Source organism: Dryobates pubescens, chromosome 5 (genome assembly GCF_014839835.1).
Source record: "Dryobates pubescens isolate bDryPub1 chromosome 5, bDryPub1.pri, whole genome shotgun sequence".
Lineage (NCBI taxonomy): Eukaryota > Metazoa > Chordata > Aves > Piciformes > Picidae > Dryobates > Dryobates pubescens.
In genome coordinates this window covers 14,780,313-14,794,659 of record NC_071616.1, presented here as the reverse complement: position 1 = coordinate 14,794,659, position 14,347 = coordinate 14,780,313, and the positions used below count along the sequence as shown (strand labels likewise).

At 41.6% G+C, this 14,347-nt stretch overlaps 1 protein-coding gene across 2 annotated transcripts in view; it reads left to right on the top strand.

Moving 5' to 3' along the window:
* The window catches only part of NIN (ninein), a 74,976-nt gene extending 62,337 nt beyond the window's left edge, over positions 1-12,639 (top strand). Inside the window, exons 27-29 of one of the 2 annotated variants that reach the window (XM_054161642.1) lie at positions 555-746; positions 9,402-9,515; positions 10,699-12,639. In XM_054161642.1, the coding sequence (XP_054017617.1) occupies positions 555-746; positions 9,402-9,515; positions 10,699-10,908 (516 nt within the window). In that variant the 3' untranslated portion in view covers positions 10,909-12,639. Of the gene's footprint in view, positions 1-554; positions 747-5,389; positions 5,530-9,401; positions 9,516-10,698 lie in introns of those variants that run through there. The other variant, XM_054161643.1, reaches the window with a different exon arrangement.
* The last annotated feature ends 1,708 nt before the right edge of the window (positions 12,640-14,347 follow it).

Below are 14,347 nucleotides of genomic sequence, written 5' to 3'. Positions count from 1 at the left end.
GATTCCTCTCTCAAGCTGCTCTTCTCCAGGCTAAAAAGCCCCATGTCTCTCAGCCTTTCCTTCTCACTGAGACGTTCCAGGCCCCTCAGCATTTTGGTAGCCTCTGCTGGACTCTGTCCAGTAGTTCCCTGTCTCTTGAACTGATGAGCCCAGAACTGGATACCATACTGCAGGTGTAGCCTTGTTAGGGCAGAGTTGGAGGGGCTGGAGAATCTCCCTGATTTGCTTGCCACTCTCTTCTTAATGCACCCTAGGAGACCAGTGGCTACCTTGACCACAGGAGCTCATTGCTGGCTCATGGTAGACTTGTCCACCAGCACTCCCAGGTTCTTCTCTGCAGTGCTTCTTTCCATCAGGTCACCCCTCACCTGTACTGCTGCAGGGGTTATTGCTCCCCAGGTGCAGGACCTGACACTTGCCCTTGTTGAACTTCATGAGGTTCCCCTCTGCCCAGCTCTCCAGCATACAATTGTTCACAAGTACATCACCAAAAGATACCTTGTGTGAAGGGCAGTGCTACTTTCTCCTGATGGCTGCCTGACTTTACTCTCCAGATGCTCCACTCCGGCACCAGTGCGATGCTTAGCCAATCTCCGCACTCCCGGGAACTCCAGCAGCAAGGCTGTGCTATGGTGCCCAAGGAACAGTTCCTGCAGCTCCAACACCAGCTACTACAAGCAGAGAGGAGTCGTCAACGTCTTCAGGAAGAACTTGAAAGTCGACCTTCTGAAACAAACATGCAACAGGTAAAACTCTCCTTTCTCTGCAGGCTCCAGCTTTGAAAGAGCATCTGGTTAGTTTCCTCCTTTGCTCAGTTCTGATGAGATCCATTCTCTGTTTATGCCAGTTCAAAACTTAATTAAAAATCCACTTTTATCCAAGATGGGTACAAACCAAACCTTGGTTATTTAGCATCTTGACCTTGAGCCATAGCTTAATCCTGAACCACTCCCATCCATATTCAACTGGCTTTTCTCCTCCTGATCCATGGGCAGTAAATGTTTATAGGGGGATTTGTTTTTTTCTGTGGTTTCCTTTCTTTATCCAACATCCATGTCTGGAACCATTCTCTTCAAATTATCATTCTTACCATATATTGCACAAACACAAACTCATCACACACTGGTGTAGGCTGTTGCTGTCCCTGTGGAGCTCTCTCAGCTGTAGCAGAGCAGAATGCAAACAAATTAATCCTTTTTATAAGGTCAGCCTTATCTTCATGATTTGGCTATAAGACAAGCTGTTGCTTGCAGAATGTTGTTACTGGTCGAGGCCCTGTCCCTGGAGACATTCAAGGTCAGACTTGATGTGGCTGTGGGCAGCCTGATGTAGTTGGAAGTATCCCTGCTCGCTGCAGGGCAGTTGGACCCTTTGAGAGTCTCTTCCAACCTGATGCAATCTGTGGATCTGTGAAACTTCAACATTTTGCATTTCTGAGGAACACCAGCAAACTCCAAGGAAAATTGCAACCACTGCATGCACTGGGCAGAGTCACTTTTAGTATAGTTTTTGGGGGGTTAAGATGTAAAACTGAATTATAGGTAATAGATAGAAAAGTCTGCATCTCTCATAGTAAAATTCAGCTTGGGGACTAGGTTTGCCAAATGACTCTTCAAAAAAAGTAAGTGAACTTTGACATCTCTGAAGCTTTGTCTCAGGACCCAGGTCTTAAACAGATTTACAACTTTATGAGAAAAGATAAAGCTCCAAGTAACTTATGTAAAATATTAACACTGGCAGTGCTGGGTTGATAGTTGGAGTTGATCCTAAAGGTCTTTTACCACCTAAACAATTCTATGATTACTCTGTTAGCAGAAAAAAACCAAACCCTTCATGCTGTAAATTCAGATTGCAGTTACACTTTTTAAAAATACTAACTCCTAATAGCTCAAAAACCTCTCAGGAGGCTCAGTACTGAGTTACATTAGAGCCAGCAATGTGCTCTTGTCATGAGAGGTTCTCCTCCATTCTATTCTGCCCTAATGAGGCCGTATCTGGAGTATTTGGTCCAGGTCTGGGCTCCCCAGTTCAAGACAGGCAGGGAACTACTGGAGAGAGTCCAGTGGAGGCTACCAAGATGCTGAGGGGCCTGGAGCATCTCTGTGAGAAGGAAAGGCTGAGAGACATGGGGCTGTTTAGCCTAGAGAAGAGCAGCTTGAGAAGGGAATCTTCTCAATGCTCAGCAAGAGCTAAAGGGTAGGGTGTAGGAGGCTGGGGCCAGACTCTTCTCAGTGGTGCCTAGAGACAGGTCAAGGGGCAATGGGCACAAACTGGAACCCAGGAGGCTCCATTAGAACAGGAGTAACGTCTCTGGTGTGAGGGTGCTGGAGCCCTGGAGCAGGCTGCCCAGAGGGGTGTGGAGTCTGCTTCTCTGGAGAGATTCCAAACCCGCCTGGACATTTTGATCCTGGGCAACCTGCTCTGTGGAACCTGCTATATCAGGGAGGTTGGACTGGACAATCTCCAGAGCTCCCTTCCAACCCCCACCACTCAGTGATTTTATATTCCAGAACAAAAGGGTGTTATGAAGAGAGAGTGTATGCAGTCACAGTTTCTATAGCTTCAAAATCTAATGTGAAAAGAACACCTCCCTGAAGCTGTTGAAGGCCTTTTGCAACCTGACCAAATCGAAGGTATCCCCATCCATGGCAGTGGGGTTGAAACTAGATCATCTTTTAAGTCCCTTCCAACCCAAACCATTCTAAGAATCAATTAAAAAAATCACTCAGTTGTAAGGCTCTCTTTCACCTGAGTCCTGACTGAATTCCATTACTGCAGGCTAATGTACTTACCAGTTGCAGTGGTAAGCAGTGAGTGTGCAGCTGAGGTTGGAAATCAGTAAAAGCCCAATTACAGCAGCTGCAGCAAATGAATATGCTGTGTTATTGCATTAGGAGTGATGACTTTGTCATTTTGCCTTTGATAGCCTGAGGGACCTATTGCAAGCTAGTCGCGTCCTGGAACTTGTCGTTCTACAGATAAAGCATTTCTGTGTTCTTCCTGTAAAAGCTTTTTTTTCCTCTGGAAAGCTTCATAAATTTTAAACTACTTTCAGAGAGGCTTTGCAAATATTTGCTGTCAATGCAGCAATGCACTTAATTATTTTCATTTTTTTTTTTTAATTGTTTTTGTTTGGGTTGGGCTTTTGGGGGTTTTGTTTAGGGCTTTTTAGTTCTTTTGGGTTTGTTTTTTCTTTTTGTTTGGGATTTTGGGGTTTTTTTTTGTTTGTTCTTGTTGGGGGTTTTTTTGGTTATTTTATTGTGTGATTTTTTTCTGTTGGTTGATGGTTTTTTGGTGTTTTTTTCATTTTTTTTTGTGTGTGTGTGTTTTAATTTAAGTGACTGGATATTCCAGTTTATAAAATCTCCTGCAGCTTTCCTCATGGGCATTACTAAATGACCTTCCAGAATCATGCATTCTGGAACACATGCATTCTACCATTAAAAGGCCAAGTTTGTTTCAGTTTGTCTCAACTTTGATGTTTCTGTAAGCACATCTTGCTTTAATTCTCGCTGTTGATTTGTTTTTCTTCGTCATCCTGATTTCTGAGGTTAACATCTAGTTGAGTTTATGTCCATTTTGATGTCCTCTTTAGCACCTTGAAAAATTGCATCCTAATCCCTCTTCATCATCTTTTCACCAGTGAGTACAACGCCAGGTTATCTCCATGCTTTCTGTGTCAGTCTAATTACTTAGTTTTGCTGCTGCTGCTTTGCACTTTGCAGCTTCTTTAGATCCTTCTGTGTAATAAGGTATCCAAAGTTATCCCCTTCCTTCCTGTTTTTTGGAGTTGTGTTCATCATGCTTTGCAATTTTCATTGCTCTTTTGATCGTGGCTATAATGATTTATGTTCTCATTCATTTGACATTCAGCCTTGAGATACTGTCCTCCAAAAACTGCTGCCATGCATTCAAAGTCCACTAAGTTAAAGCTCCTGAGCCTTTTATTTTTGCTGTGTTAACCTGTCTGGACTCTTCTGAATTGCAAATGACTTGGTTTTGCTGTGTCTAGTGCTGTGATCCTTCCCTGCTGCACAGTAGCAACTCCTGCACTTGTCCTCATATTCCTTACCCAACAACTAGATTTGGGAACCTGTTAGTGACCTCAGTTTCCCCTCTGTTCTTTTAGAACCTCTGCTAAGCAATAGTTTTGTTCAGAGTTGCTTGACTGGTTGTTGGTCAAAGTTCTGACCAACAGCTTGAAAAGCCTCAGGAAAAGACTTACAGCTAGGTGTGAAATAGAAATAATGTTCAAGGAGATCAGTTGGACAATGTTTTCCACAGTCATCAAGATATAGATAGATATGCAAATGTCTGCCACTTTATATGTACTTATTGTAATTTTTATTATTGTCTATACATAATAAACTGATATATTAGTATATATGTAAATAAATATATAGAGACAGACATTTTCCTCTGAGAAATTAACTGCTCTGCTAGTTGCAGTTAATGAAAAGGAAGCTGAGGAGACATCTCATTGCTCTCTAGAACTACCTGAAAGGAGGTTGCAGTGAGGCAGATGTTGGTGTTTTCTCACCAGTCACAATGGGTACGACAACAGGAAATGACCTCAAGTTACACCAGGGGAGGTTGGACTTCAGGGAAAAATTCTATACTGAAAGGGTTATCAGAGACTGCCCAGGGAAGTGGTTGAATCTCCATCCCTGGATGTATTTAAAAGCCATTTAGATATGGTGCACAAGATATGGTGTAGTAGTGGCCTTGGTAGAGGTAGAAAATGGTTGGACTTATCTTGAATGTATTTTCCAACCATAGTGATTCTGTAATGATTGCCACTGACCTTTTTAAATCCCTCCAAAACATGGAGCCACTTGAAAGAGTCCTTCCTTCTAGAAAATGCATCCTGAATATTTTTCAGTAGGGCCCAGTGACAGGACAAGGGGTAACGGGCACAAACCTGACCATAAGGAGTTCCATCTAAACATGAGGAGGAGCTTCTTCAAGGGTGACAGAGACCTGGAGCAGGCTGCCCAGTGAGGTGGTGGAGTCTATCTCTGGAGATAATCACAACCCACCTGGACATGTTCCTGTATGACCTTCTCTAGGTGAACCTGTCTTGGCAGGGGGGCTGGGCACAAATCTCCAGAGGTCCTTTCCAACCCCTATGGTTCTGTGCTTCTGTGAATATCTCTCAATTTGCAGATGTGTAGTGCTGATACTTAGAGGAAATATAGTCTGTGATACTTTGCATGGGGGTTTTGTGCGTGTGTGGTTTTGTCTTGTGTGGCTTGCTTTGCTTGTATTTGGTTTTGGTTTGGGTTTTTTGTTTTTTTTTTTTATGATTCATACGTATTTACAAGAAAAAAAAAACACCAAACCTATCTGGATATCAGGGTGAAGTGTCCCACTTGCCTTCTTTCTCTAGGCCTTGCTACCGGAGCAGCGAGCAGTGCATGCAGATTCCTACCGGAGGATCGGGCACCTCTGACAGTTTGGCTGCTTATGATCTCATTCCTTACCATGACAAACACACACAAACACATGAACTGGCATAAGCTGAGAAACTTGAGGATCAAATTTTGTGTTTGTTGTCTTTTTCCTTTTTTTATTATTTTTTTTCTTTAAAACAAAACAAAGAGAAAAATAATTAAGGGGGGAGGGGGGGAACCCCAAACCAAACAACAACAAAACCCCCCCAACCAACTACAAAGAAAATTTAAAAACCCACCAACAATAACAGGAAAGGAACAAACAAACAAACAAAAAGTCTCCACAGTGTTATTTATTTGTCTAGAAGCTATTTTGTTGAAAGTTCATAAGCTGTCTGTTCTTCTTATGAATTGTTATCTGTTGCAAATGCTTCTTATTTATGTTCGTTAAAATGGGGTGTGGGGTCATTCACATTGTGAAAAAGAGAGACTATTTTTTTTTTTCCTCAAATGGTACTAATTTTATATGAGACTTGGAGAAAAATCTGGGGTATTTATACTGAATATTTTTTTTGTATAAACTTTCTACCAGAGAAAGATGACTCTTTTCTTTTTTTTTTTTTGGATGTAAATGAAAAAATAAAATTACTCTCATTTTTCTTTTTTTAAACATAGTCTCTTGTCTTAATAGTGTCAATAGCTCCAGCTTTATGAACAAGATCTGAGTGCCCAGGTGGCCAAGGAGGCCAATGGCATCCTGGTCTGCATTAGGAATAGTGCGGCCAGCAGGAGCAGGGAAGTCATTGTGCCCCTGTAACTCTGCCTTGGTTAGGCCACACCTTGAGTCCTGTGTCCAGTTCTGGGCCCCTCAGTTTAAGAAGGACATCGAGACACTTGAACGTGTCCAGAGAAGGGCAACAAGGCTGGGGAGAGGCCTTGAGCACAAGTCCTATGAGGAGAGGCTGAGGGAGCTGGGATTGTTTAGCCTGGAGAAGAGGAGGCTCAGCGGTGACCTCATTGCCTTCTACAACTACCTGAAAGGTGGTTGTAGCCAGGTGGGGGTTGGTCTCTTCTCCCAGGCAACCAGCACCAGAACAAGGGGACACAGTCTCAAGCTGCACCAGGGGAGGTTTAGACTCAAGGTGAGGAGAAAGTTCTTCACTGAGAGAGTCATTTGTCATTGGAATGTGCTGCCCAGGGAGGTGGTGGAGTCACCATCCCTGGAGGTGTTCACGTGGGGATTGGACGTGGCACTTGGTGCCATGGTCTAGTCATGAGGTCTGTGGTGACAGGTTGGACTCAATCCTTGAGGTCTCTTCCAACCTTAGTTATACTGTGATACAGTGAGAGAAAATGTGTTTTGATACTGAGGATGATACTAGCTTTGCTACTGAGAATCTTATATTCCAATTGCTGTATTTCACTTCAGGGCAGGATTTATAATAGGGGGGTGGACTTGAGTGCATTACAAGATGTGCCAGGCTGGATATTAGGAAATATTTCTTCACTGAAAGGGTTGTCAAACATATCGGAATGGTCTGCCCATGGCAATAGTGGAGTCATCATCCCTGGGGGTGTTCAAGTGCTGTGTGGACCTGGCACTTAGGGATATGGTTTAGTGTTGACATTTAGGGCTGGGTTGAAGGTTGGACTGGTTGATCGTGAAGGTCTCTTCCAACCAGATATATTCTGTGATTTTTAGCAGATCTACCTGCCCAGTCACTGTATGGGTAGAATATCTGCTGCTGTGACCACGAAGTGAAAAGGCAATGACAGAAAAGGGAAAGCTAACACACTTTTTTTTGGGGGTAATATCCCTTGGTTGCTTTTCTTTTGGCTCAAATTATCAGATTAAACTAGTTTTTTAATACTTTAAGAGACACCCTCTTCCTGGAGGTGGTTGGATGAGCTTTGAGCAACCTGGTCCAGTGGAACATGGCAGGGAATGTTGAAACTAGACTATCTTTAAGGTCCCTTCCACTCCAAATCATTCTATGAATCAGTAGAACATGTCTTTAAGGCTTCTAATTTTTCTAATTGACAGCCATGAGCCATATCAACTCTTCTATTTCAAAGACATTTTTGTACCTGTCCTTCTAAAGCCTTTAAAGCCAATGCCTGAGCTGACTTCTATGCTATAATATGAAGTTAAACAGAATATTTTCAGATCTACTTCAAGCCAAAAAATAGGAATCACAGGTACTAAGACAATTACAATTCTTAGTGTCCATTTAATGACTTGTTCAAGGCCGCCATGTCCATTACAAAGTGAAAGAGTCAGCCATGGTTCTGAATTCCAATCAAATTACAGAAGACAGATGAAAATCACTTGGCTAGAAAATCCCCTGTAAATCCTGCCTTAGTACTTTTTTAAATCCAGAAATCTATCCAGTCCAGCAACCCTGTAAAGCAGCTTCCTGTGACTAATGTAACTTTTTTTGTCAGTGTTTTTCACAAGCTAAGTGGTTCTATAACCTCACACATGAAATCATAGAATGGGTTGGGTTGGAAGAGACCTTAAAGATCATCTAGCTCCAACACCCCTGCCATGGGCAGGGACATCTACTAAGCCAGGTTGCTCAAGGTCTCATCCAGCCTGGCTTTGAACGCTTACAGGGTTAGAGCCTTCACAACTTCTCTGGTCAACCAGTGTTTCACCACCCTCAAGGGCAAGAATTTCCTCTTAATATCTAACCTAAATGGAAGCTATTCCAGTTTGAAGCCATTACCCTTCACCCTTTCACTGGATAGAATTTAGGAGTTTCTGGTGTTACAACAAATAAAATACTGAGTGGAGTTCAGCTGATCTCCTCAGGGCATCTTTCTATGGTAGTTTAGATGAGCAACTACCTACCCCAAACACTTCTCTCCATTTTTCATGTGTCCTCCCCAACATGTGTAAAAGTACTTCTGGTTTTGAAGGTATGTTGTTTTGGAGAGAAGGCTGGGCATTCAAAACCTCCCTGGATGTGTTCCTGTGTAATCTCTAAGTGAACCTGCTTTGGCAGGGGATTGGATTCTACGATCTCCAGAGGTCATTTCCAACCTCTACCATTCTGTGACTGCTACATTAATAGCTCAGTGGTGGTGCTAGCCAGACATCATTTTTGGGGGTCAAAATCTGCAGCTTTCTAGAGCAGTATTATATATCTTCTTGGCTTTGTCCAGAGCTGCAAGTTCCTGCCCTGCTGGTGACCTTCTGCCTCTTCCAGGCTGATCTCGCTGTGTGTTAGCGCTCAAGGTTAATCTTCTCCACTGACTTCCTAGAATTGGAGTAACAAACCATCACTACAACAGAGAATCCTCTTTCTTTGCAGTCAGTGTCCCAAATGCAAACAGGTTTTCTGTAGTCCTTGGGGCTTCTAATTTACTGGGAGAAATTTCACTCAAACATTGGTGTAACAGATCTCTCATGACACTGAGCTACTACACTTGGAGTTAAACTTTGCTCAGGGAAGAAAAAGAGCAAAACCATTTGAGAGTTACTGTTTGGGAATGTTAGTTATTGACAGCTAATCTAAAATACATTTTAAAATCAAGTTTAGGATAATGATGTTCTATTTTTTCAGGTTATTACTCAATTTCAAGGGGGCTTGTCATGGGAGCATTGTCAAACAACAGACAATTATGGCCTCACCTTAACGTTTTTCCCCTAAAATGGTGAAGATTTTGATGGGTACTTTGTGAATTATGGCAGCACCTAAGAACAGGAAACTATCCAAATCTATCACAGTCAAGACAGAAATTAGAATTTTTTAATCAGTTTTTTCTTGCATCTGGTAATTTCAAGTGTAACATGCAGTTGGAAAGTTAATTTAATGCTGTGAGTGTCCTTTAAGTGTTGCCATAACTTTTTGCCTCTACAAATGGTTTATTACTTGGGAGTGCCAGCTATTTTCTTAACCATTAAATTGGGGGTCAGGGGAAAAGAAGAGGTTAGTGAATGTGAACTTGTTTCTGGTGAACTGATTTTTATTAACTGATTCTCACACAAATGTTGCTTTCCAGGGAGGTCATGAGCAGCTTCTAAAAATGATGGAAGAGCGTATGATGGATGTTGAGCAGAAACTAAGGCTTGTGAAGAGGCTTCTCCAAGATAAAGTGAATCAGCTCAAGGAACAAGTAAGCATTCTTACTCTCTACTTCAAATCATCCCTATTGCTTCTGTAAACAACTAAGTGAGCAAAAGCTGCCAAGTCACATTCAGGAAAGGAGAAAAGAGAATTTCCTGAAAAGCACAGACAGGACTGTTGTACAGTTATTCATTTCTCTATGACCCTTGTCCCAGCACAGCCTGTGCTTCATGTGGTTTTTGGGGTTTTGGTTCTTGCCACGCTCTGCCTTCTTCAGAAATCCTCAGTACTGAGTTCAGTTTTGAGCCCGTCACTACACAAAAAGACATTGAGTTGCTGGAGTGTGTCCAGAAAGGGGTAACAAAACTGGTGAAGGGTCTGGAGAACACGTCTGGTGAGGAGCAGTTGAGGCAACTGACATTGTTAAGTCCGGAGAAGAAGACACTGAGGGGAGACTTCATTGCTCTCTACAACTCCCTGACAGGATGTTGGAGTGATGTGGAGGCTGGTGTCTTTTCCCTCAGATGACAGAACAAGAGGAAATGGCCTGAAATTGTGGCAGGGAAGGTTTAGGCTGGATATTAGGAAAAACTTTCCTGCAAGAGTGGTCAGGCAACTTTCCAGTTTCAAACTATTCCCACCATCTGTAAAGACTCTGCAAATGTACAGGTTTTTCAACAAAGGAAAATAAGATGAATATATATGTGTTGTCTTCCTGTACTTGGCACTGGTGAGGCCACACCTTGAATACTGGGTTCAGTTTTGGGCTTTTCCCTGCAAGAAGGACATTCAGGTGGTAGAGCAGGTCCAGAAAAGGGCAAGGGCAATGGTGAAGGGTCTGGAGGAGAGCTCTTGTGAGGAGCAGCTGAGGGAACTGGGGTTCTTCAGCCTGGAGAGAAGGCTGAAGCAGGAGACTTTCTGACTTTCTATAGCTCCCTGAAAGGAGGTCTGAGCCAGGTGGGAGTTGGTCTCTTCTCCTTTGTAACAAGTGATAGAACAAGAGGGAATGGCCTGAAATTGCACAAGGGAAGGTTTAGGTTGGATATTAGAGGAAACTTCTCCCCTGAAAGGGTTCTCAACAGGCTGCCCAGGGAGGTGGTTGAAGTCCCCATGCCTGGAGTTGTTTAAAAGATGCAGAGATGTGATGAAGAATTTTTTCCAGATATCCAACCTGAAATATTTTTATTTCGCTTTTCAATGTGCTGAGTAATCATGTTCTATTCACAATTCAGCTTTCCAAGAACACTAAAGCAGATGCAATGGTCAAGGATCTCTATGTTGAGAATGCACAACTGCTGAAGGCTCTGGAGATGACGGAACAGCGTCAGAAAACTGCTGAAAGGAAGAACTATTTGCTAGAAGAAAAAATTGCCAACCTCAATAGGATAGTGAAGAACTTGGCATCCCCGTCTTTGAAGTCAGCCTCTGAGATAAGGTCATAGCAAAGCCATTCAAGTCTGGCACAGCCCCGTGCACTTTACTGAAATGTTGGCATTTCAGCTTTTTCACTGTGTTGCCTTTTTTGTACTGATGAGTTTTAGTGAACAGCTGCCTCCAAGGAGAGGAAAGAGCTAAATTCCAAACCTGGACACTGCCAAAACAGAATGTCTTGTTTATTTCCAAACTGGTTTTCTGTTAAGTTTTGGCTAAAAGTTATCTTCACTACAGAAAAAAACCAACCAAACAAAGACAAGGGGGTGTTTTAGATTAACTTATTTTGCTATTTGGGTTTAATTTAAAATGCAAATTCTGAATCTGCTGTACTTGAGGTGATTATTCCTGCCTAGATTGAAGCCAAGGTCTAATGCCAACTTGTATCACTGAATTAAAACTCTTTTTTTGGCTTCCTGAAATACTTCATGGCCCAAACCTAAGAACACTGATAGGCCAGTCATCAACACTGTCATTTTAAACTGCTGTTGAAACCAAAACTTTTCCTGATACAGTCTGTCCTGCAAGCGGCTCCTGGTATATTGTGAAGGAAAATGTTCCATTTCAAACAGGATTTTGGGTTGTTCTTCATGGCTGTTTCTCTGCAGAGCTCAGAAAAAAGAAAATGTTGTCTTGAAAATATGTAAATAGACAGTGTTTCATCTGAAGAAACTTCCCAGCTGGCAAAGAAAGCCTTTTTTTCCCCTTTCTTTTAAGCTGTGCTGCCAGACAGCTTAAAAATTGTAGAGGCCTTACATTTATTTTATTAACTTTTTTTTTGTACATGGAAATAAGTTATTCTAAACAAAGGAAGAGCCAGTGAAGATGTGAGGTTTGTTTATGTAACTTGTAAATTCATTAAAGCAGTGGAGTATGTTTATCAAACAACTGGCAGAAGGATGAAGAGGGGGATTAGAATGATTTTGTTAGTGAAATCCTGTCATTTAGGCCTCACAAACATGGGTCTTTGCTAGCAATGCAGTGTTCAAGTGGTCATTTAGAAAGGTCTGTCTGATGTAGGAGATCTGAGGACAGCATCTAAGTGTTAGTAATTGTGAAGAAACATATTCAATGTGAACATGATGAACTCAGGGAATAACAGCCTAGATTAGCTTCCTTCACCATCATAAATGTGGATATTAATGCCAGAAGACAAAAATATATCTGTGTTAGGAAAAGCAGGATAAAACTAAACTCTGGATGAGTATTTCCTAGACCAATGTGCAGTCATGAAGGTGGAAGAGCATCAAGGTTTGTAGTGACAGGTACATTTTGATCCCATTTGACCAATCAGTGAGGCTGGGAAATGCAAGCTTTCTGAGAATACCTTCGAATTTGACACAGAAGCAGCTGAATTGGGAGCTCACATACTCAAAACACTTGTACATATACTATTACCAGTTTAAATGCCCTCTGCCACCATCAGACCAGTAAGACATGGTCAACAGTGTAACTAAACCTGGTAAAAGGGCCATACTGGAAATACTTGAAACTGGACCTCTTTAAATAAGTATGAATTTGGAATGCAGGGCGAAGTGGTGAGGTGATTTGTCTCCAAGATCACTAGCAAAGTGACAATTCTGACAGCAAAGCCAAAAGTCCCCCAGAAACTGGGACAAACTGCCTGCAAGCTGTGGCATAGACCATGGAGCATGATGCCATGTGGTACTGTGTGGTTGTAGGGGATGATATTTATGTCTCTGTGCTTACACACCAATTTTGGAGGATTGAGGGCTCCTCCTTCTTCTCTCTCCTTTTCCTCCTCCTTTCTTTCTCCTCCTCCTTTCTTTCTCCTTCTCCTCCTCCTTCCTTTCTCCTTCTCATTCTGTCTCTTCCTTTGCCTTCTCCATTACTTCGAGGCAGTAGAGTGAAAAATGGAAATAGAATCACGTAAGGGTAACATGTTGGGGTATCACAATTATGAATTATAAATTGTTTTGCTGTTCTAAACACCTGCACTGGGTGTTTCTCTAAGCTATCTCAACTTCAGGGATTGACACATCCTGCTTTTTAGGGGCTGCACAATTTTTTTCCCATCAATTTGAAATGTGAGATTGACAAACTGCATTGATACAAATCAGAGCTTTTAAAAAGTTGAAGCAATGTGAGCTTGTTATTTCTTTTAATATTGATCAGTGGTACCAGCAGGTACCAGGGCTGTGTGTCAGCAACACGTTGTGGGGTGAGTCAGGGAAATTATCAGAGTCTCAAAACAATCCTAGGAAATAATCTAAAAGGGGTTGGGATGATCAGAACTGCACATGGGAAAATGTTATTAGGCAACACTTAACAGGACTTCGTATCCTGACCTGTGTTTAATTCCAGTGCTCAGTCTGTGATCAAAGGCTGAGGAGACCGAATGAGTATTTCACTTAAATTATTGTGCAATTAATTTCACATTACTCAATTTTAAAGGTAAGACTACTTAACTCATTCTTTTGATCTCCTGGATTGTTATCAGGCTTCTATAACCCAATCATGCAAAGGTTTACAGAACACAGTACCAAAAAAAAAAGGGAGTAACAGAAGGAAGAAACAGAGAAAAAGGACTTTGACTTCTCCCTTTCTCAACTTATCTCACCCTGCCCTAATTTTATTTCACTCAGCTTCACAAAACTAACCTGAGAAGAGGAGGAGGAGAAAAATGTCTGATAAAGATTGTATTTATTTATTTATTTTTAGAGACAAAACTCCACTGGAATACCTGGGTGAATTAATTCTCAGAAGTGCCTTTTAGAATTACATATTCTAGAGCCTTTCTCTACTGTACCATTTTTGTTGCTACAGGGACAATTCAGGACAATCCCTTCCCAAACCAAGGGAAAGCAGAGGAAGGCAGTGGTGCTGCTTACCAACAAGTGTTCTGTTGCTTATGGGTTCCTTGTGTCAGCTCAGAAGATAAGCAGCTGCTTTTGCAAAACCCAGGCTACTGAAAATAAGCATAGAAACATGTCAGTTACTAAGCATTAGTGGTCTTTTTGTGCATGAATGTGTCTCCTATGCAGTATAGACATTTTAAAGATACCAAAGTATACCAGTCAAAAATCACTGAATTTCTAGGTCTCATGCATACACCAGGTCTCACAAGTTAAGATATCTAACTGCTTTATTACCAGAAGGTGTTTTAAGTGTTTTCAACTCTTGCTTTAAGAATCACTGTGAAAATAAAGGCACACAGATCTCTTGGGTTGGGAGTTATGGGAAAGGAAGGACCCCAAGTTAAAATGAAGCATGCTAAATTCACACATTTTAAGTGCTACTTGCCAATTTAAAATTCTTTTAGAGCATACATTGTCACACATTCTTTGATTATTACTTCAAATACAAGGAAAGGGGAACTATTTTAATGCTTTCAAAATCAGAATTCTTTGATTCTTCTCTGAATTCTGATTCAAATTCTTCATAATTCTTTAAATGGATTTAAAAAAAGAAAAGAAAGAAAGAAAAAAA